This window comes from Phaseolus vulgaris, chromosome 3 (genome assembly GCF_051622355.1).
Source record: "Phaseolus vulgaris cultivar YP4 chromosome 3, ASM5162235v1, whole genome shotgun sequence".
Classification (NCBI taxonomy): domain Eukaryota; kingdom Viridiplantae; phylum Streptophyta; class Magnoliopsida; order Fabales; family Fabaceae; genus Phaseolus; species Phaseolus vulgaris.
In genome coordinates, this window is record NC_143500.1 from 10710898 (window position 1) to 10733773 (window position 22876).

The 22876-nt window shown below is 37.7% G+C and overlaps 3 protein-coding genes across 3 annotated transcripts; all 3 read right to left on the minus strand.

Annotated features, from left to right (window-relative positions):
- Nucleotides 1-1999: 1999 nt before the first annotated feature.
- On the minus strand, nucleotides 2000-5469 carry LOC137806557 (Pectin lyase-like superfamily protein). Its single transcript, XM_068606752.1, has 9 exons — nucleotides 5151-5469; nucleotides 4791-4919; nucleotides 4551-4721; nucleotides 4440-4460; nucleotides 4115-4322; nucleotides 3761-3842; nucleotides 3295-3403; nucleotides 2731-2847; nucleotides 2000-2537 (listed from the first exon to the last, which is right to left on the minus strand). The coding sequence occupies exons 1-9, from the start codon at nucleotides 5397-5399 to the stop codon at nucleotides 2247-2249; spliced, it is 1377 nt and encodes a 458-aa protein (XP_068462853.1). The 5' UTR covers nucleotides 5400-5469; the 3' UTR covers nucleotides 2000-2246.
- A 577-nt stretch (nucleotides 5470-6046) lies between these two features.
- LOC137806556 (PPR superfamily protein) lies at nucleotides 6047-8017 on the minus strand. Its single transcript, XM_068606751.1, has one exon. The coding sequence runs from the start codon at nucleotides 8015-8017 to the stop codon at nucleotides 6047-6049; it is 1971 nt and encodes a 656-aa protein (XP_068462852.1).
- A 13564-nt stretch (nucleotides 8018-21581) lies between these two features.
- LOC137839058 (uncharacterized) lies at nucleotides 21582-22151 on the minus strand. The gene has a single exon (XM_068648186.2). It carries the CDS (start codon nucleotides 22149-22151, stop codon nucleotides 21582-21584), a length of 570 nt encoding a protein of 189 aa, XP_068504287.2.
- Nucleotides 22152-22876: the final 725 nt, after the last annotated feature.

Consider the following 22876-nt stretch of genomic DNA (forward strand, 5'->3'; position numbering starts at 1 on the left):
TCATAATGAATATGTTTGATCAAACTCTTTCCACATTGCTAAAATCTTTAGCTAATAGTTACAAAACAACTATTTCTACATAACAACCCAAACTTAATAGCTGATAAAAAAAAAAAAACCAAACGTTATAATTTGATTGTAACTTGACTCATCCAACCTTTTTCATGGGACAATTGATGCTACCTATAACACAATCATATTATTTAAATATTAAAGGTAATGTTATTATAATGATTTGCAATCTTATTTCTAATTTGAATAAAAAATTAATTAAAAATTATTCCAAATTCAATTAGGTATACATACATGTTTTTTTTTTAAATATAAATAAATTTAATTTTACCAACATAGTGTTGTTGTAGTGACAATCTCATAATGGACAACAACGGTAATTTCACGAGAATTCAAAGTAGACGACAATGGCGACAAAGAGATGATAGTGTGACAATAACTCTCAACAACTTACTTGATAACTACCATGACAACAATGGTGACTCTGGATGGTGGAAAAGAAACTTTGAAGAGAGAAAAAAATGTAATATTATTAAGTGAAGAGGGCAAGTGAAAAAAAAAAGCAAGTTAAGTGTGGTAGTGATAAAGGTACACATTATTTTTTACATTTTAAAAACAAAAACATGTTGGATGTAAAATCTAAATTAAAAATAATTACATTGCTTCTAACCGATGTAATATGTTTAGTGTTACACATTTTACATCTATTAATATACCAATCAATGTAATATCTTCCTCCCATATTAAAAAACTTTCATTGCAATTTTCATTTACAAAAGTTACGAATATATCTATTTCTAGATGAAAAGTAGAGATTTCACACAAGTTTATCTAAAAGACTTTTTAATTTAATTAAATAAACTAATAAATCAATTTAAATAAACACAATTAGTTATATATATATATATATATATATATATATATATATATATATATATAAAAGATAATTTCTTAGATTCATCTCCAATGTCATATTCCGAATTATAAATATAAGACTTAAATTTTATTAGACTTTTTCGTTAGATATGCTTATATGACATATAATTTATGACACTAAAATTTTAAAAATAAAATAATATTATAGGATTCATAAAAAATAAGTTAAAATCTCATATAATAATCGGGAAAATAAAAATACCCATAGAATAGAAATGGTCCCCAAAAGAATGTCAAGGCACATATTTTGTTATAAAATAAAAGCAAAATGAATCTTCTTTGGGACAACGTGGGAATTTAAAAAGTTGAAGTTTTGAAACACTAGCAACAACACATTCTATTAGTATCATCATTTTGCTATGATAGATGCGATTGTCTTATAAGAACCAACTGAAAGAATCAACTTTATTCTGAGGGTGGCACCAACCCTTGGTCTAGTTGTTTATGGCGTTGGAAAAGCAAGCAATAAAGCCATACAACAGAGGTAGTGAAGAAATAATTTCACCTTTGTTCTTTTCCCGTTTCAATGTATCTTTTGTCCCAATCGATTGTTTTGGATGGTCTTTGGACCACACTGTCAGCACCTTGCACTTGCAGGCATTTAAACTGTTCTGCAGAATTCATGTGTCTGTCGCTTTGCGTGACTGGAAATCAGTAATAGATATAGTATGAGGCTTATTAATTATGTCATGAAGCGTAGAGCATCTTCTCAAAATTCATTTGAAGAGAAACTCAAATAGTAGTAATGATTGGAAGTGGTAAAACTAAACTAGTTTTTGCATCTTTAAATCAGAGAAAAGACAGAGTTCTCTATAATTGGACTTAGTCCTACACAGTCCCATGATAGTTCAATGCAATTGGAGAATGTCAAAGAAGAAGATTGTTACTTACTACCATCGTCAACATAAAAACTATGAAGGTTGCAAACTTTTTTGTGGAAGGTCTAATTTCTCCAAGTACCAAGAAAAAATTCAGAACATGTTAATGAAGAGTAGTGACAAATTCCAAACAAGACCAGTCCATAGAGCATCACTAAGCGAACATAACACTGTTAAAATAAAATCTCAATCAATATTATAAATTGGATGTCTCTTTTGTTTGGAATCAATTTTGTTGTAATGTCTAATTATTTAATAACCAATACATCCCTTGATTTGTCTATGATCTCACCTCAAGCCTCCTCCACATATACTACTGCTACGTGACATAAAACAAGCCTCTTAGGTACCCCATTTGATATAAAATTATAATAATAAGAGGGTTACAGTATAATGCATCTTTAGAGGTTCATATGAAAGTTATAGTTCAGTGTGACGAATATCCTCCTCCATAGTTGATTCTGCAACTTGAGAGATTTTGTCGGTGGAACTAAGGCAATCAGCAGAAGGGTGCACCACCCCATAGGGAAAGCCTTGAGCTGAGTGACAATATGTTTCAACTGTGCCATCTTGTTTGTCTAAGTCCACGTTGCTAAGGACTAGATTGCTGCACGGGGTTGTGTCACTGCAGTCAAATTTAATGGCCTTAGCACTCATTGTAGTGCCACTAATGTTCTGGTACATCACCTCGCTTATCTCCACAGCTGATGTCTATACAAAGAGTTCATAATATAATAAGATCATCGTTAGAAGATCATTTTAGGTATATGCCACTCAATTCGTTGGATTACTCTACTCCATAATTCATTTTAGAGATAAAATAATCATGTCATAATAAAAGCTTAAGTGTGTAATTTATGAAAATTAAGTAAGAGGCTTGAAAGAGAAAACTGGTAGACTGTACCTGGTTCTGACAACTAGATGGTGAATCACAGTAAAATTGGTCTATAATAATGGGGTTGGATATATTTTCTACTCTCACATTCTGAAAACGCACCCCTCGAACATATCCAGAACCTCCCTATGTGACAGCAAAAACATATATTAGTTTATGAAACAAATGTATCATTTATAATAATATTACTAAATTAATATTTGATTATTATCAGCTTTATTTTTGGTTACATTACAATAAAATAATAATTTCCATCACATTATACAAATATCACATAATTTGCCCATTTGGTATTGTAAAGAGTCGATGTGATTAACAGACGTCTTGAAGGAAAAGTATAATATTTAGAATTCAAAATATAGCTTTAGCATTAAATGAAAATAAGTAAGTCTAAAATGTTAATTATTTTAAAAAAATTATTCAATTTTTTTAAATAATTATAATGGGTAATTAATTAAAATCTACGCGTAAACAAGGACAATGTATTACGAATGTAGCATTAAAAAATGATTGCATAAAAACCAAAACCAAAATATTGTTGAAAGATTAAATCAATTTTATCATGATTGAGACCTGCCAAGTCTTAATTCTGAGACCATTGGTAGTCTCCCTAAGAACTGCTGTATCCAAAATCACTTTGGTGACGATGCCGGTTGAGTTGTCTTTACCAAGACTTCCAATACTGAAAAATAAAGAGTTAGAAAAAGGTAAAAAACTACTTTAATCAGAAAAGTGTTCCAGAAACAGATACACTTTTACTTTCACTTTGATTGGATCAAAGAAAGAAAAGAAAAGAAAATTAACGTAACCGATTAAATTAATGAAGTCATCATGTATGTTTCATGTAAGTAATGCTTGTCCAAGAGACAAGGGAAAAGCGAAATGATAGATAGAAAAAATTTCATCAAAAGGTTGTGACAATTTTGTGGAGGAAGTTATGGTATAGGTACGAACAACCAAACTATATAAATTTTAATGTACCAAACAAAGAGTGGCGTGTAATTTTAAATTAAATGGGGGCATGAAGAATAGATGATACCTGATTCCATGTCCTGGTCCACAATAAATTCTCTTCATTTTGATATTAGAGCTAGCATTGACAATTGATATGCAGTCATCCCCTGAATATAGTGCGTGTGATTATGATGAAAGGGCAAAAGCACAACTGGTCAGTATTCTTCTTTTTTAATTTGTATTTCAATGGCAGAAATCTAAGCACAAGAGTAAAGTTCACTTTTTTTTTCTTTATTCTTTTTGTGTGTTCAAAATATCTTTTTCCAAGTTAGCTACTGTGTTTCTTTGTTTCAAAGTCTGTTAAGGGTAAACCATACTATTGTTTCTATAGTTCAGCAAAATGGAACTTTAAGCTGAGGAAGAACACCAAGTTCAGAACCTGTTCCGATTTTACTGTCTTGGATTATGACATTTGTTGATTCACTAATATGAATTCCATCAGTGTTTGGACTGTCTCCAGGTGCTGACACTTTAACTCCATTAATTCTAACAGAATCACATCGTGATATGGTAAAATGCATCTGTTGGCTATTCTGGATTGTCAGTCCTTTCACCCTTATGGATGTACTTGTATCAATTGTAAATGCCTGCAATGACCCTCTCAAAGTTAAACTACTTTATTATTTGATGATCTTGATTTCACATCTTGCAAAACCTTCTATTTGAAAATAGAAGACAGGAAAGGTTAAGAGACTGGTTCTTACTGTTGGTGCACCTTTGCATGGCTGTTGCAAAAAATAGGAGGAAAATCAGAAAGTTATCATTAAGTTTTCACAAACTGTAAAATAACCAAGACCACATTTTGCGAAAATTACATTTGACTTGTTCTTTTTGCAAGATGCTGCCCACCATTTACTTCCTGAGCCATCAATGACTCCAGAACCTTGAAAAACAGCTTTATCCAATTTGGAAAAATCAAGCCAAACCCGTGGCAGTTTTGGATCCCAGTTCTTAGGCTCATCTGGGGCAACCAATGTACCATCAATCTGGAAATGCAGATACTACGTCAATAATCACAGGACAATTACTAAATCTATATATTTGTGTTTGATCACCTGGATGATGAGCTTGTCTGCACAAGGCCCTTTGAATCTTGTTGCATTGACTAGGTAACGGCGACCTTGAGGAATTAGCAAAACAGATTTTGGAGTAGAGCATGCAACTCCCCATGCTTTTTGCAAAGCCTGATAATCATGAAAAGAGAATGGACAAAACATTATTACAGAATGATTTTGTCTGGTCTGCGATGATGCCTGACCTGATTGATTAGCTCAGCAGAACAATTTGTCTCTGTTCGACGTTGTCAAATGAATGAAAGTGCTTCTTGAGCAAAACAGAAGAGTAAAAATAATGATATGCATTTGGAAGCCTTGGTATATAATATATATCTCAACAACAATAATGAAAGAAGTTACCTCAGTATCATCAGATTCTCCATCACCAGCAGCACCAAAGCTATCAATATTAACAAGAACTTTACCACCATGCTCGCTTCTCCATGAAGGGATGTCAGAAAGTTCTACCTCAGTTTCTTCTTCTATGTCTATGGAGTCCAAGCTTTTAAGTTCTTCAAGCATGCCAATGCTGTCATACATCATGCTTCCTGCAACTCCATGAACTGCAATGAGCAAAGCCAGTAAAGAAACAAAGAAAAATTTGTCCATGTTTTGCTCCTGTTGGTTGTATTGCAAGGATTGGTTGATTTGATTAATGCGAATGAATACTTTGGTTATAATTTATACGCGTAGATTAGCTCTGAAAAATGAAGGATTTGGGGTGGCTTTATGGCTTGGCTTGAAAGTGGATGAACGTGCAACATTTTCTACATGCCCACGCTTAAAGTACAAGGAAAAATATTTTTGTAGTATTTTGCTTTACTCATCAACCAGTTACAAAAGTCACAAGTAATATTCACCGTTGCACTATCTCCACTTTGCCGCCCTGAAAGAGAAGTGAATGACATATAATTCAAGATTCTTTTTGCATATTCCACTGTCTCCAATTGCACCAGTATAAACGCATAATAACATGCGGAACATAAAAGGGGGAAAATATTTTTCTATTTTTGGAAGCTGCCAGTTAGTTACACTAAACATGGGAGCAAATACCGACCCTCATTTTTCTGGCATACTCACACCAAGAACTCCTCCCAAAGGAAACCTTTCCCTTAGATTGTAGGATGGCCCAAATAGACAATACCTTACTATCTCAGGAAACATCTCCATCAGCTCAGCAAATTGACATGATTATTTTATCGTGTGTGAATAATGGGTCTAAAATGCTTCATCAATTCAGGAACGCTATTTTCCCGTCACTGTCTTATCTCAATTAAACTATGACCAATCTCCCTAGTCATCTTCCTTGCTAGAGCAACTTCTCTGATTTGCCTTGACTCGTCAAATTTCCCTATTTCTGCATAAAAATTTGAAGCTTGCAACCACACTGCAGGGTCACCTGGATCTAGCTCAAGTAAGACTTGTGCTGCTCTTGTTCCAACCTCTTCATTCTTGTGGACCCTGCAACTTCTAAGCAAAGAGCTCCACATAAAAGAGTCTCTTTTTCCTGGTGCCCGTAGCAGCAACTCTTCAGCTTCATAGAGAAGTCCCGCGCGGCATAAGAGATCCACCATGCATGAAAAATGGCGACGGTCTGGATTGACCCCATGAAGAGCTTTCATCGACTCAAAAACTACCCTTCCTTCCTCAACTAGTCCTGTGTAGTTACAACCACTTAGAGCACATAAGAAGGTAACTTTATCTGGCCTTAGTCTCCTCTCAATCATAGCCTGAAGCACTGCAATTCCTTCCTTTCCCATTCCATTTCGAGCATACGCATTGATCATGGATGTGAAGCAAATAGCACTTGGAGAAGGAAGACTCTCGAAAATTCGACGAGTAAGATCCACATGCCCGCTTCTTGAATATGCATCCATGAGGGAACAGGCAACTGCAGCATGTCCTCCGAGTCCAGATTTTAATGCATAACAATGCAGTGACTGGGAACTCGTAAAACTTGCTAAAGCCGACACTGACAATGCCTTCAATGTGGTTGATATGGTTACTTCATCCGGCACAAGACCCTCATCGACCATCAAACCAAGCAATTCAACCATGTCCTCAACGGCTTCACAATGAGACAAAGAGGACATCAATGAGTTGAAACACTCCAACGTTCTCTTGGGAAGGCATTCAAATACAGCCACAGAACCCTCAATGTCTCTGCACTTTCCATACATATCAATCAAAGCAGACTGAACATGCACACTCCCTTCATCAAAACCCATCTTCATTACAAGACAATGTACCTGCTTCCCGAAACAAAGCTCTCCACTTCTACTGCACAAATTCAAAAACCCCACCAAAGAACGAATTGATGGCCTTCGCCCCCACAATTGCATGACACTAAACACCTCAAAAGCCTCACGCAGCAAACTGTTTTCAGCATAAACAGAAACCAACGAGTTCCACGAAATAACATTCGCATTTTCTATGGCCTCAAAACACTTCCTTGCACCAACCAAACACCCACACGCAGAGTAAAAATCCACCAAAGCATTGGCAACAAAAACGTTCGATTCCACCAAACCCACCTTCCAAACACACCCATGAATCGTCTTTCCTTCATGCAACCGTCTCTGCTTACAACACTCCCAAAGCAAATAACAAAACGTAACCCCATTTGGCTCCACACCTTCAAAACGCATCCGAGAGTAAAACCCTAACAAGTCTTCCACTTTCACACGAAGCAGCTCACACAACCCACGCAGCATCACATTCCAGACAGCCAAATTTCGTTCTGGCAACTCATCAAACAATTCCAGTGCCACCCGACTTAGCCCCATACGCGTGTAAAACCCAACAAGTGCACCACCAACGAACACGTTGCATGAAAACCCAAGCTTGACCACCCTGCAATGCACCTGAACACCCTCTCTGAAAAAAGCGGCGTTGGTGCAAACCGCTACAACAGAGGAGAACGTGGTCGAGCTTTCTCCTATTCCAAGCGAACCCATTTCGGCGTAGAAACGAAGAGCGTATTCTGGTTGCTCGCGGAGCCCGGAAATTATCAAGTTGTAGGTGACAGTGTCACGCAGTAGCATGCTGTGGAACAGTGGAAGTGCAGCGTTGAGGTCCCTGCGTTTTATGAGAGCGTGGAGTTCGCGGTTCTTTAGGTAGAGAGAATCAGTGAGAAGAAACGTGTGTGGAACAGTTGTTATGGCTCTGAGGAAGGAGAGGAATTGAGGCTTTTGCATCCAATACTGACACCACGCTTTAGCCAGCATTGCGAGTCACAGATGGAAAATTTTGTGAAGGAACAGGACCACGACCACGACCACGACCATGAATCTCTCACGACATGCACTTTGCAATTTGAAGATTCTAATCTTTATGTAAAAATTAAATATGTAAATTGAAATTAACTATGAGAACTTCAACCAGTAGCCACCCAATCAAATGGAAAATATTTTCACAACAACTAAGCAAACATGATAACTCCTATTAATAATAAAATATTTAATTAAAACACATAATAAATTACTCGATAAAAATAATAAAATAATTGTAAAGTAATTATACAAGATCACATGGTTCATCGTCTATCATCACTTCCATCGACTTCCAATATTTGAAGATTATAAAGATTCACATTCAAGATCTTTCATTTTTCCTGTAATTTAAAAGTATGTATTTTCATTTTTTAATATTACAGGAACACAGTGTATCCATATTTTTAAATATTTTTTATCATAAAAAATACACATATACATGCACGGTATATTAAAAATTAAAATACACAAATATGTCAAATATTAAAATATTAAAATACATATAAATTTATGGTAAAATTAAACAATATCAACATCTATGTTTCCGTTAATAATAATAATTAGTTAATTATTGAAATTAGAGATTAAAGAAATAACAAATAACATAATTATTTCCTATTCTAAACTTGATTTTTTTTATACAGTATTTTAATGTTCATTTGTTAGAATAAACCTATTGGAGGGAAATAAAGAAATTATTTATTTTAAAAATAAATTGTATTTTTAAAATAATTAATTATAAATATATAAATTGTAAGATAATTACTTTCTGTACAAATAATTATATTATAGTTATTAATGAAAGAGATATACAAAACTATTTATAATATGTAGGCCTTTTCAGATTTTTAATATTTATGAATATAATTATCAATAATATTTATATATATTAATTATAAATTATTAATTATTAATTTTTTAAGAAAAATAAATACGGTATAAGAGTTTTTTTTATTAAAGTGAATTAAATATATCAATTATAATATTTTATTATTTAAATGTTATAATTTAAAATTAATCTTAAAATATGATGACTAAATATACAAAACAACACTTCAATATTATTTAAAAAAAAAATTCCACGCAGACGTTGTACTCCTCTTCGAGGAAAGAGACTTGGCGCAACTCTTCTTTAGCTTCAAGTCTTGGCTCGACCGTTTGGGGATCTAGGTACACTAAAGCAACTATGTGCTCTCTGCGTACTGGTTGAGCTTCTCTTCGAGGGAACTTCCGTCCACGAGAGGATTTTCTCCTAGGGGATCGGTCACGACAAACGTCTTACCATGTAGGCTTTACCTTTAGGCTTTTTACGTAACATTCTCGTGCCACTTTTTTATCTACGTGCACCGTGAGAATGTCTCTCGATGCCGACGGGAACTTCATGGCTAGATAAGGTGTGGAAATAATCACCCTCAACCTATTGATGGACAGTCGTCCTAGCATAATGTTGTAAAAGGTGTTGGCGTCTATTACCAAATACCGAACTTTGATGGTCTTGCTTGCCTTTCCCTCGCTGAAGGTGGTATAAAGTTCGATATACCCTCGGGTACCTACTCTCTCACCCGAGAAGTCGACGACATGATCATCGTACGACATCATCTCCTTTTCGGTTATCCTCATCTGTTTGAACGTTTTCAGTAGAGGATGTCCATCGAGATCCCCTGATCCATCAACATCTTCATGAGGGTGAACTTGTCAATGTCGACCGATATTACCACAGGGTCATCCTGTGAAGGGTCGACACCCTTGAAGTCCTCATCGGTGAAGATGATTGGAGGCATTCTCGGTCAAAAAGAAATAGTGTTCACTTGATGGACCGCTCTCAAGTATTTCTTCCTGGCGTTGTTGGAGCTACCACCCCCAGCAAATCCTCCAGCAATGGTGTTGATGACCTCTCGGCCACCCCTCCCTGCTTCCTTTCTCGGAGGGTCTTCCCTTCTCGGCCGACGCTCAGGTCGACGGTCGTCCTCCCTCGTCTTCTGAGGGGAGTAGTCTCTTCACTTCGTCGCCTCTTCTCTTTGTGGGTACCACTTCGACCCCTGTCCCCCTGCACGAATCACCGAAGGTGCCCGACTTGGATAAGTTCCTCAATCTTGTCCTTTTGGGCTTGGCACTCCTCAATGGTATGTCTACTGTTTCTGTGGTACCGACATCAACGAATTCGGTCGATGTTTTGAAGACTTGCAGCCCTTCTTCGTGGTGGAATCAGATCGGAATTCTAGGCCTCATCTAAATCCTTCCTCTTTCGGCATTTAAGGAGGTGTATCTTGTGAATCGGTGGTTGTCCATGTGTTTATCTCCTCGACCAACAACTGGTCGGTTCTGGAGCTCCTTCTCCTTTTCCTTTCCCTTATATCCTCTTGCTTCAACCCCGACTTGGTTCCTGAACTCCCTCAGTTCCTCTAGTTGCATGAACTTAGCGGCCCTTCGTGTAAGCTCGTTCAGGCTCGCAACTGGCTCCATGCTCAAGTTATTGACAAACGGTGTCGGTCGTAGGGTTGTGACCATGTGATGCATGGCCACGTCCAGACTCAGGTTTTTGGATGTTCATGACTATCTTACCAAACCTATCGATGAACTTCCTCAAGGATTTCCCCTTCTCTTGGCGAATGTTGACTAGGGCAATGGATGTTAGGTGATGCAGTTGATTGGTAGTTAACTATGTCTCAAACTTGGACACCAACATCTTAAAACACTCTACGGAGTTTAGAGGAAGCTTTGTAAACCAGCTAAAAGCTCCTCCTTTCAACGAGGTGGGTAACACTCGGCACTGTTTGAGGTATACAAGCTCATGTGCATGGTGTACACGTTCGTGTGCTCATCAGGGTCGATCATACCGTCGTAACGGTCCCTGTTAAAGCCCTTCCACCTAGCCGGTAAAGGTACTCCGACTATAGAACCAGTGAATAGGTGTCGGGTCAAGTCCAAAATATCAATCGCAGGGACCAACCTATTCAAATAGGACTCGTCGTCAGCTTCTTGATTGTGTATTTTTTCGTTCAGCTCCTCAATAATTATGGGGGTGGTGAAGGACCTCCCGACAAGGTTGGCTAGCCCGACAAATGGACCCCCCTCTACAAACTTCCTCTTCATCTCTTCATTCTCTTTTCGGAAAGCTAGAATTTCATCCTCATTCTTCTGCTTAGTTTCCCCGTTCCTTCTCTTCATCTCAACTATCTCCTTTTGCAGAGATATAAAGAGCACCATCTGCTCAAAATTGGACATCTTCTCGTTCACCATGCTTTTGGTTGACACCATCTACCTTCTTCTTCACACTAATTCTCTCGGCCCCATGGTTGACGCCAATTGTTCTCGAACGGGGTTGGAACCAATAGAACGATTCAGGCTACTCCTTTGTCAATCAGTTTGCATTTCTTCCCTTCCTCTCAAAACAAACTTCTTGCTTTTCCTTCGTCACTCTGCCTCTTGGTCTCCGTGAACTCCAAGGCTCGGATGGTACTTGCAAAAGGCACTCCGATGCTCAAGTGAGAATTCGGTATTCAACACTCGGTGCTATTAATACTATATGATGACGTGCCTGATTCTTGGAATTTATGCCTATTTATATGATTATCATGAGTCTTTTGTTACTGGGCCAAATTAGGGAGTTGGATCATGCTTAGGAGTGCATTACCTACCGGTACATGTCTTTTCTGATTCTACTCTTTATTGGCTTTTTATTTTACATTCTCTCTCTTTAGTTACACCTAGAATGAATGTATTGTTTGTATATATTATGATCACTCTTTGATTCTGATGGCAAAACCGAATAAATATTCATTCTCATATTCTTTGCCTTCCTTTTTCTCTTTTTTCCTCTTTGTTATTTTTATAATCTGGTATTAGAGTTATGGTTGCTACATTTACTTATGGGTGAAGTTGTTGACCCCTCACAAGATCTTTGTTCACCTTACAATGCTAGCACATCTAATAATCATTCCTTTCTCATTTTCCCTATTATTCTTGAGGGACCAAACTATCATGATTGGTCTCATTTATTTCAAATGAGCCTCATTTCAAAGAACAAGATAAATTTCATTGGTGGAACCATAAAAGCTTCCATTCATACCAGCTTATTATTTTCAGGTCCAGGATGGCCCAACTACGTCAAGGAAAAGAATAGAATATGATGGTTGTTTATTGGATGCTCAAGGTTATTTCTCCATCCATCGCACAGAGCATCATCTATATGGACAATGCCTTTGACATATGGAATAATTTAAAGGAGAGGTAGTCACAAGGAGACATGATTCATATTTTTGATCTTCAAGAGATTATTTCTTCTTTCAAACAAAATTCTAATAATGATGAGCATAATCTTGAAGATTCAATCAGAAGTGACTCCAAAATTGGTTTTACTTATGAGCAGTATAAAGCATTGTTAGCTCTTTTACAATAATCCAAATCCAATGACAATATTTCTAATCAAGTCTTTGTTATTACTTCCAACAAGACAACACACATTGGTAATAAATTTCTTTCTTCCTTCAGTTTTTGGATTCTTGATAGTGGTGCTACTAACCACATTTGTTTATCCTTAACTCATTTAACTTCATATCATCAAATTAATCTTATTTGTGTCAAATTACCAAATGGAAATCAAGTCATTTCCAATTATTCTGGAAGTGTTTTTCTCAATGAAAACCATGTCATTGACAATGTTCTCTATAAACATTGCTTCACTTTTAATATTCTTTTAGTAACAAAATTGATTGATAACTTATCTTGTGTTCTTACCTTTGACTCTAATGGCTAACACATTAAGGAGAACTACTTAAAGATTATTGGTTCAACTAAGACGCAAGATAGGCTTTGTATACTTATGGTCCCATCCTATCAGAAGCTTCAAATCAAACCCACCAAATCTACACATACCATCAATATTGTTAATGTCAGTGCTAGTGATATAGAAATCCTTTGGCATTTTCAATTACGACATGTTTCAAAAAATTGTATTGATGTTATTAAGAATAAATTTTCTTTTGTTACATATAATAAATCCTTTGTGATATTTGTCATTTTGTAAAGCAAAAAAGATTTGAATGGATTAAAGGTGTTTGGATCTTTCTGCTATGCTAGCACTTTGTGAACAAATAGAAGAAAATTTGATCTAAGGGCATCTAAAAGTGTTTCCATTGATTTTAAAAAGGGGACAAAAGGGTATGTTTTGTTGAATATTCAATCTAGAGAAAATTTTGTGTCTAGGGATGTTGTCTTCTATAAACATGTTTTTCCATATCAAAGGGTTCAACATACTAGCAATGAAACTAATAATCCTAACATTCATTACCAAAGTTTGTTTACTGAAGATCAACATGTTTTGAGTCAGCCATCACAAGTCATTCTTACACCATGCGATGATGCTGAAAATAACAGTAATAATAATTGTGAATCACACACTGAGATTCCAGAAGAAGTTTGTTCCCATATAGACCAAAATCTCAATGAAGATCATAACACATAACAAAATTCTAAATTAGATTAGTGAGTCCGAATGAGCACAAGAATAAAAAGACCACCTAAGTATATAAAGGATTGTAATTATAATATTAATGTTTCCAATACATCTTCAAGAGTTAAATATACTTTCATTTGTGTTTTGTCTTATAACAATTTATCACCTTCTTACACATATTTTGTTATGTCTCTTTCTTCACATGTTGAGCTAAAAAATTATTCTGAAGTTGTGAAACTAGAATGTTGGAGAAAAACTATACAATGTGAGATATATGCTTTGGAGTTAAATCAAACATGAAAGAGTACTCTTCTACCTAAGGACAAAGTTGCCATTATTAAGAAAATAATAATTATCAAATTATACGCATTTATTGTATACAATATTATACGACATTATACCCAATTATATGCAATTAATTTAATAATGATAGAATCTCATGATTAGTGAATCCCTACCTAATTAGATTGTAATTTGGAGAGGGAAACTCCTTACACTAGTATATATTTCTTATACATGAAGTGATGTAAATATACACACAAGAGAATAAAAAAATCTTCTTTGTTTTTTCCATCTTCTTACATACAATTTTCGTATCAGAGCACCGATCTTGGTGCTCTGACAGCCTCTCCATTCTTATCCACTAAATAAAAGATCATGTCTGGCAAAGAAGGCACCAGTAACAAGTCCGATAGAAACCTTGTACAAGGCTTCACCGTCGAGCAAATTCAGCAATTGGCAAAGGCTATTTACTCGCTCAACAATAATGATAAAAGTGACACGTTTGTTAGCACTACAGGTCTACTTGCCCATAACTCCTCTATTAATTATGCTTTTACGAAACCATGGATTTTGGATAGTGGAGCAACCAATCATTTTGCATCTGATTCACAATTTTTCACACACACTTCATCATCATTTATTCCAAATGTTAATTTTCCCACAAGCTCAACTGTGCCCATCTCATCTACGGGCACAATTAAATTTAATGACAATATCACTCTCAAAGATGTTCTTTGCGTTCCTTCTTTTAATTTAAATCTCATGTCCGTTAGTAAGATAATCAGTTGACTAAATTGTTGTGTCGTTTTTACTCCACATGGTTGCGTTTTGCAGGACTTGGCTACGGGGAAGATGATTTGCTCGGGTAAACAACATGCATGCTTATACTACATGTCCCGTCTTCCAAACCAAGCCCACGCATCTCAAATTTCGACTGACCCTGATTTATGGCACAAGCGCCTCAGACATCCTTCTCTGGCGTGTCTACAACTTGCATCTTCCTTACTACCTATCAGTAAAAATCTCATTCTCATTCATAATAATTGTAGTATTTATTCCAAAGTTAAATAGATAAGGCTACCCTATGCTTTAAGCACAATAAAATCTCATTCTCCATTTAATCTATTGCATTGTGACATTTGGGGTCCTCATAAAACCCCAACTCATTTTGGAAAACGTTTTTTTACTCACTATAGTCGATGACTATACTAGCTGTACTTGGTTATTTCTTATGAATCACAAGTCTGAAACCCAACATCTTTTAGAATCATTCATTACTTTTGCACAAAATCAATTTCAGGCATCTATTAAAACCATCCGCGTTGACAACAGATTGGAATTTATTTCTAATTTTTTTCTCAAAAAAGGTATTGAATGTCAACGCACTTGTGTCTACACTCCTCAACAAAATGGAGTAGTAGAACGCAAACATAGACACATTTTAAAAACAACACGAGTCTTCCTATTTCAGTTCCATTTACCATTAGAATTTTGGGGGAATGCGTTTTAACCGCCACATATATAATTAATCGCTTGCCAACACCTTTACTGAAAAATAAATCACATTTTTTAGATGTTACATAATCATCCACCTTCACTTTCTCACTTAAAAACTTTTGGTTGCCTCTGTTATGCAACTATTGTTTCACCTAAGCAAAAATTTGATCCGTGCATTCGACAGTGTATTTTCATTGGTTATCCTCTCAATCAAAAAACATACAAATTATTTGATATAAATGCATGCACTTTTTTTACAAGTCGGGATGTCATCTTCCATGAAAGTGTTTTCCCATTCTGCCAATAGTCGTAGACGCAATTCTTACCTCCATTACAAGGTATTTTGTCCACTATTAACATTGACTTACCCACTCCTGTCCAACATTCACTCGATCAACCTTCTTCTCCTACTCATCACAATGCACCTGAACCTCCATCAAACCAACCTTCTTCTCCTACTCGTCACAATGCACCTGAACCTCCATCAAACCAACCTTCTTTTCCTACTCATCGTAATGCACCTGAACCTCCAGCAGACCAATCTTCTTCTCCCATGCCAAGAAATCTAGCACCCATTACCAAACCTTCTCCAACCGACCTTCCTGTTCGACGATCCAGTCGCACATCAACCCCACCATCCTGACTTCAAGACTACGTAACGGGATCCCAAGCCAATCATTCGACCACTACCCAAGACCGGTCGAATGGAACTAGGTATCCTATGCATCATTTTCTTTCTAATTCACGATTTTCTTCTACACATAGTGCATGTCTTGCTAACATCACAACCACCAAAGAACCTTACACTTATGCTCAAGCAATCCTTGATCTAAATTGGCAAAAAGCAATGGACGAAGAGCTTTCCACCTTGCAGCTAAATCAAACGTGGACCTTGACACTGTTACCCGTTGGGTAGAAACCCATCAGATGCAAATGGGTCTATAAAATAAAATACAACTCAGATGGCAGCGTTGACAAATATAAGGCGCGCCTTGTCGCAAAGGGGTACATTCAGATTGAAGGTGTCGACTATTCTGAAACTTTTTCACCAACAGCAAAATTAACAACTTTGAGGTGTCTTCTCACCATTGCAGCAACCAAATATTAGTTTACTCATCAGCTAGATGTGCAAAATGCCTTCTTACATGGCACATTGCATGAAATTATTTACATGGACTTGCCACCCGGGCATCATCGACAGGGGAGAACATTGTATGTCGACTCAACAAATCCCTTTATGATCTCAAACAGGCATCCTGGACATGGTTTTCAACATTTTCTCATGTGATTAAATCTGTAGGATTTCAACAGTCCAAGACAGACTACTCTCTATTCACAAGACGAAATAACTCATCATTTACTACCCTTTTGATTAATGTGGATGATATTCTTTTGAAAGGAAATGATTTGACAAAAATTGAACGTGTTAAAGACTGTCTATTACAACAATTTTGCATTAAAGATCTTGGAGACTTAAAATATTTTCTAGGGATTGAATTTTCCCGTTCCAAAGCTGGTATTTACATGTCCCAAAAAAAATATGCGCTTGATATTTTGCAGGATACGTGACTCACAGGTGCTCGTCCAAACAAATTTCCAATGGAGCAATACCTAAAACTCACACCAGACGATGGAGAGTTATTAAAGGATTCAATTAAATACAGGCGACTCGTGGAATGACTGATATACCTCATGGTTACTCGGCCTGACATAACATTTTCGGTTCGGACCCTAAGTCAATATATACAGACTCCATGGAAACCTCATTGGGATGTCGCAATTTGAGTCCTAAAGTACATCAAAGGATCACCGGGACAAGGATTGCTATTGCCATCCGAGAACAATCTGACATTGACAGCTTATTGCAACTCAGACTGGGGAGGTTGTCAGACAACTCGAAGATCAATATCTGGGTATTGAATTTTTCTTGGTTCTTCTATTATCTCATGAAAGTAAAAAAAACAGAAAAACGTATCAAGATCATTAGCTGAAGCAGAATACTGTGCGATGGCCAATACTTGTTTGGAGATAGTTTGGTTGCGATATCTTTTGTAGGATTTAAAGGTGCCATGTAACTTGCCAGCTCAACTTTTCTGTGACAATCAAGCGACATTACATATAGCAACAAACCCAGTATTTCATGAATGCACAAAACACATTAAGATAGACTGCCACATTGTGCGAGAAAAATTACAAGCCGGGATAATCAATCCTTCATATGTACCGACACAGTATCAACTCGCAAATATTTTTATGAAAGCATTGGGCAAGGAACAGTTTTTTACGCTACGACACAAGTTGGGGGTTCATGATCTTCACCTACCAACTTGAAGGGGTATTAAGGAAATAATAATTATCAAATTATACGCAAGTATTGTATGCAATATTGTACCCAATTAATTTAATAATAATAGAATCTCATGATTAGTGGATCCCTACTTAATTAAATTGTAATTTGGAGAGGGAAACTCCCTACACTAGTATATATTTCTTATACATGAAGTGATGTAAATATACACACAAAAGAATAAAAACATCTTTTTTTTTTGTTATCAGCAAAGAATGGAATTAAATTAAAAGGGATACAAAGGGGTATCCCAGCCCTTTTACAACCATACTAAACAAACCAAACAAAACAGAGAGATCACCCACTTAAGGATGAGAGACCAAACTGTTTGATAAGAAAAGCTAAAAGCCTTGCACAGACCTCTATACCACTAGTAGAATAAACTCACACTGTGATAGCAATGCCTCCAAACTTCCCCGCGAACCAACCAAAAACTCCAACATCCTCTTACTCTTCAACATCTACATCTGATGCCCCATGTTGAACTTTGGAATCGCCCTGTAAGTTCTTGTAGCCGTTCTTCACAACCTGGCAAAACTAATGGCCACTATCCAAGACGTAGATAACTGGACAATTCCTCACAAATTGCACGCCTCAGGGCATAATGTCACAATAATAACAGCAAAAACCAGAAAAGAACTGGCAGATAGTATGTTGGTACAACGTTCCATCTTCGATACTACTTTGACACAACAAGCTGCATCAACTAGTTCCCTGTTTCTGCCAGTTCCTTACTACTGCTACTCAACTAAAACACCCAACGAGGCTTCCCTGGGGTTAGCAAATCCTGCAAACTAACACCATGAACACCGGGAGAAGGAACCAGACCAAAGCCTAGACAGCACACTAGCATCCGCCACTGAGAGAACTTGTGGCACCAATGGTTCAGCGCACCAAAGGAAGACCAAGCCTTCAACCCTGTAGTTGAACATCACAGTACCTGCCAAAACTCACTGATACGAATTGAGACTCAGCAAACCAAGCAAAAGATGATCATTCCATCCTATTGGTTGGGTATGCCCGAAGAAAAGGAACAGAGGTATTGCTACAAGGAAGGCATGGAATAAGCCTCCCCCGGTAAAATTGTATAACACACCAAGCACACATGCAGAATAAAAACATCCCCTCCCCAGCAGATATTGTTTTGATTTCCCACAGCCAAGATATGCTGAGAAGCGTTTAACCCAACAGACTGCATCCTCTAGATTACATGATGCGTACTCCCGCCCTATATAGCCGCACATAGATCTGAATTGAAGATGATCAAGCTAGCCAAAGAGAGATTGTCGGCATCACACACCTACCTTCCTACCACACCCCTACCAAACCATTGGAATGTGATCTGTCAGAGCTCCAAGTAATCTTTGAAAAATGAAAAAGTAAGCCATGATCTGCCTAGACAACAATACATCACCAAAAAAACCAAACATCTTTGAAAACAACACAGGCCTGACCCGGAGAGAGGCCTCCCCCACTCCCGGGAGCACACCTCCCCAAACATGACTATTGCCGAAGACAGGAAACCACTCCACCTTACCTACTAAGAAACAACCTCAATTCCCTTATATACCTTACCTGTTCCAGCACGATCACCAAAACATTCAGCGAACCAAGATAAGAAATTGATTCGGATCCAAGAGCCAATCGGAGAAAGCATACGAAAAGCCTGTTGTTTTGTGTTTTAACCATAACCAGGACAACATCTGTGCATTCTGGAAAATCTCATCGGAGTCGGGCACCCCTTGTCTGAAAACCACTAAATTCCTATGCTCCCAAATACAGCTCACGATAGCCGCCCAAAAGCCTAACCACACCTGATTTTGTTTATTAGAGAGATGTGCTAGATGGAAGTTAATAAAGTGGTTCATGAGATCCTTATTTTGGGCCCCTAAAATACCAATCCATCGATAACACCGAGACCACACTTGTTGTGCAAAGACGCATTCTAGGAAGAGGTGTTGAGATAATTCCTCTGACAGATTGCAAAGAGCACATCGGGTTGATGTCACAGGCACTCCTCTTCTAAACAGATTCACTCTACTAGGGATTCTATTAATAAGAATTCTCCATGCAGTGGTGAGAACTTTAGGCATGGCTTTTGCTTGCCAAAGGAGACTGAACACACTTTCCCTTGAAGCTGGGATTTGGTGATTAGCCAACATAGAATATGCTGACTTTACCGAAAACGTACCCTTTTGGTCCCCCTTCCATAGGAGTTGGTCAAAGGAGTCCTTACATATTGCACCCATACTAAGTCTGGATAACATGTCAACCTCCAGGTCCGTCTCCCATTGAAACCTATCTCTCCTCCAACTCAAATTCCACTGCCACCTATTCTCTTCCCATTCTCCTACCTCCCCCACCTTTTTACCTTGGTCGAGGGACAATGAGAATAGTTTAGGGTACGTCGATCTAAGGCATTCGTTCCCAAGCCACACATCCTCCCACAATCTCACTACGGCTCTGTTGCCTACTTTCCACCCAATGGCCTTTTGGAACCACCCGTGTGCTACACCTTCACCACATATTTTGGTGAGATCCTTCCACCACCATGATTGGTATTTCGACCTAAGTTGTATATTCTCTACTACTGAACCATATTTAGATGACATAATCACTTTCCATTTACCTCCTTCATTACTCATGATTCTCCATCTCCATTTCGCCAAGAGAGCCACATTAAAGGTCTTCATTTCCTTCACCCCCAAGCCTCCTTCCTTTAAAGGCTTACACACATTATCCCAGCTAACCCATGGTATCGATTTGCTCTGTTTTCCCCAAGCCCATAAGAACTTCCTCTGAATACTACTGATTTTATTGCACACTGCTACAGGGGCTTTGAAAATAGAGAGATAGAACAAAGGTATGGTTGTGAACACCGATTTTAACAGACAAATTCGTCCTGCCATAGAAAGAAATCTCCCTTTCCAAGAGCTAAGTTTCGCTTCAACCTTTTTAACTACCGGATCCCAGAATTGTTTCTTCCTCGGATTTCCACCCACCTCAACCCCCAAATATTGGAAAGGTAGCTTCATCGTATTGCAATTCAGGGTTTTAGCGTACGTGCTCATAGCAAAGCTGTCCACTTTAATGCCAGTCAACTTAGACTTATGGAAGTTGACTTTCAGGCCCGAAACAATCTCATAGCAACGGAGAATAGCCTTAATTGCAAAAATGCTATCAAAGGAATCCTTACACATAAAGAGCTTGTCATCTGCGAACTGTAGCAGGCAACACTCAACACTATTCCTTCCCACCTTAAGTCCCCTAAGAACATCCGTCCTCAACGCTTGTCTAACCAATCCTGCTAAGCCTTCAGCAACCACTAGGAAAAGGAAAGGGGCCATTGGGTCACCCTGTCTCAACCCCCTGTGGGGTTTAAATTCCTCTGTAGGGCTCCCATTAACCAATACCGATACAGACGATGAGACCAAGCACCCTTTAACCCATGAGATCCACTTGTCATGGAAGCCAAGCCTGTTGAGCATATCAAACAAAAAACTCCATCTTACTGAGTCATATGCCTTTTCGAAGTCCACCTTGAAGCACACCCCACTTTTCCTATTTCTCTTAATATCCTTAAGGACCTCATTAGCCATAACGACACTGTCTAAGAGTCCTCTATCACAAATAAAGGCTGACTGAGATTCGTCAATGATTAACGACATAACTTTCTTCATGCCACTTGACAAAACTTTCGTGATGATCTTATAAATCACTCCAATAAGAGAAATGGGTCTGAACTGATCAAGCGTAGACGGATCTCTTACTTTGGGAATGAGTGCAATGAAAGATGCATTGCAACCTTTCGGGAGAGACCCTGTTGTGTGAAAAAGTTGCACCGCTGCCATAACATCTGCCTTAAGCACTTCCCAACAGCTTTTGATGAAATTGAAATTGAACCCTTCCGGGCCCGGACTTTTTGATCCTCCACAATCTCATACTGCATCCTTCACTTCTTCCTCGGAGAAACTGACAACCATATTTCTGCTTACTTCCGATGGTAAAGACCTGAACTCCACCGAACCCAAATGTACTCCAAAGTCCTGCGTAGCCCTGAACCTATTCTTAAAGAGTGATTTTGCTTCCCTCCTTACAACTTCCGGTTCCTTACACCATTGAGAGTCAACCTCAACACCTTTGACCTCATTTTTTAGCCTTCTCCATCGAATCGCAGAATGAAAGAATTTAGAGTTAAAGTCCCCATGTTTAAGCCAATTCACTCTTGCTTTTTTCCTGTACACGGAGTCTAACTTTTTATTAACTAACCCCAGTTGACTGAGCAAATCCAACCTTCTCAACCTCCCCGCGTCCTCTAAAGCATCAATGTCGTCCTCCCCATCCAGACTCTCAATTTCCATCTCAATACGTCTCTTATCGGATTCCACACTACCAAACACTTTTCTGTTCCACACTTTAAGATCCGCCTTTAAGAGTTTCAACTTTTCTTTGAGTACAGATATGATATTACCTTCCATCTGATACGATTCCCACTTACCCTTTATCATTATTGTAAACCCCGGTTCCTTTAACCACACATCAAAGGTTCTGAAAGGTTTTGGCCCCCAATCTTTTATACATGATTTTTAAACTAGAGCGCAATGATCCGAAACAACTCTCTGTTGCACATATTGTTTGGCTGCCGGCCAAAATTGAAGCCACTCTTCCGAGACCAGAAATCTATCTAGTCTACTCTTTGCAGTGTCGTTTGCTTTAAACCGTGTAAACTTTTTCCCTACACACGGAATGTCCACCCAACCATTGGTTTCAATAAAGTTATTAAAACCTTCCATCTCCTTCTTTTGACTTGAATGACCTCTAATCCCTTTCCTCTCCTCGGCCCTCCTTACGACATTGAAATCACCACATAGACACCAGGCCAAGTTCTAGTGTGATTGCTTGAACGTCGTCAAAGCTTCCCACAGAAGGATTTTGTCCTGCATACAATTTTCTTATAGCTATAGGTGTTTCAAATGGGTATTCAAAATAAAATTTAAAACTAATGGGATAGTTAAAAATTATAAAGCAAGGCTAGTGGCAAAGGATACATACAAATAGAAGACATTAACTATCTTGATATTTTCTCTCTAGTAACAAAGATGACCACCATAAGATTTCTTCTTTCTGTTGCGTCTATCTATAATTGGGAATTGAAATAGTTAGACATACACAATGCCTTTTTACATGGAGAGTTGAAAGAGTATGTGTACATGGTTGCTCCTCCTGGATTGAC

Excerpts from the sequence above, each read along its gene's own strand:
- LOC137806557 (XM_068606752.1), bottom strand. The coding sequence starts at position 5,399 with ATGGACAAATTTTTCTTTGTTTCTTTACTGGCTTTGCTCATTGCAGTT. Across the intron at positions 4,920-5,150 it reads GAGAATCTGATGATACTGAG|GCTTTGCAAAAAGCATGGGG; the intron begins GTAACTTCTTTC and ends CATGATTATCAG. Across the intron at positions 3,843-4,114 it reads AGACAGTAAAATCGGAACAG|GGGATGACTGCATATCAATT; the intron begins GTTCTGAACTTG and ends CACTATATTCAG.
- LOC137806556 (XM_068606751.1), bottom strand. The coding sequence starts at position 8,017 with ATGCTGGCTAAAGCGTGGTGTCAGTATTGGATGCAAAAGCCTCAATTC.
- LOC137839058 (XM_068648186.2), bottom strand. The coding sequence starts at position 22,151 with ATGATAAAGGGTAAGTGGGAATCGTATCAGATGGAAGGTAATATCATA.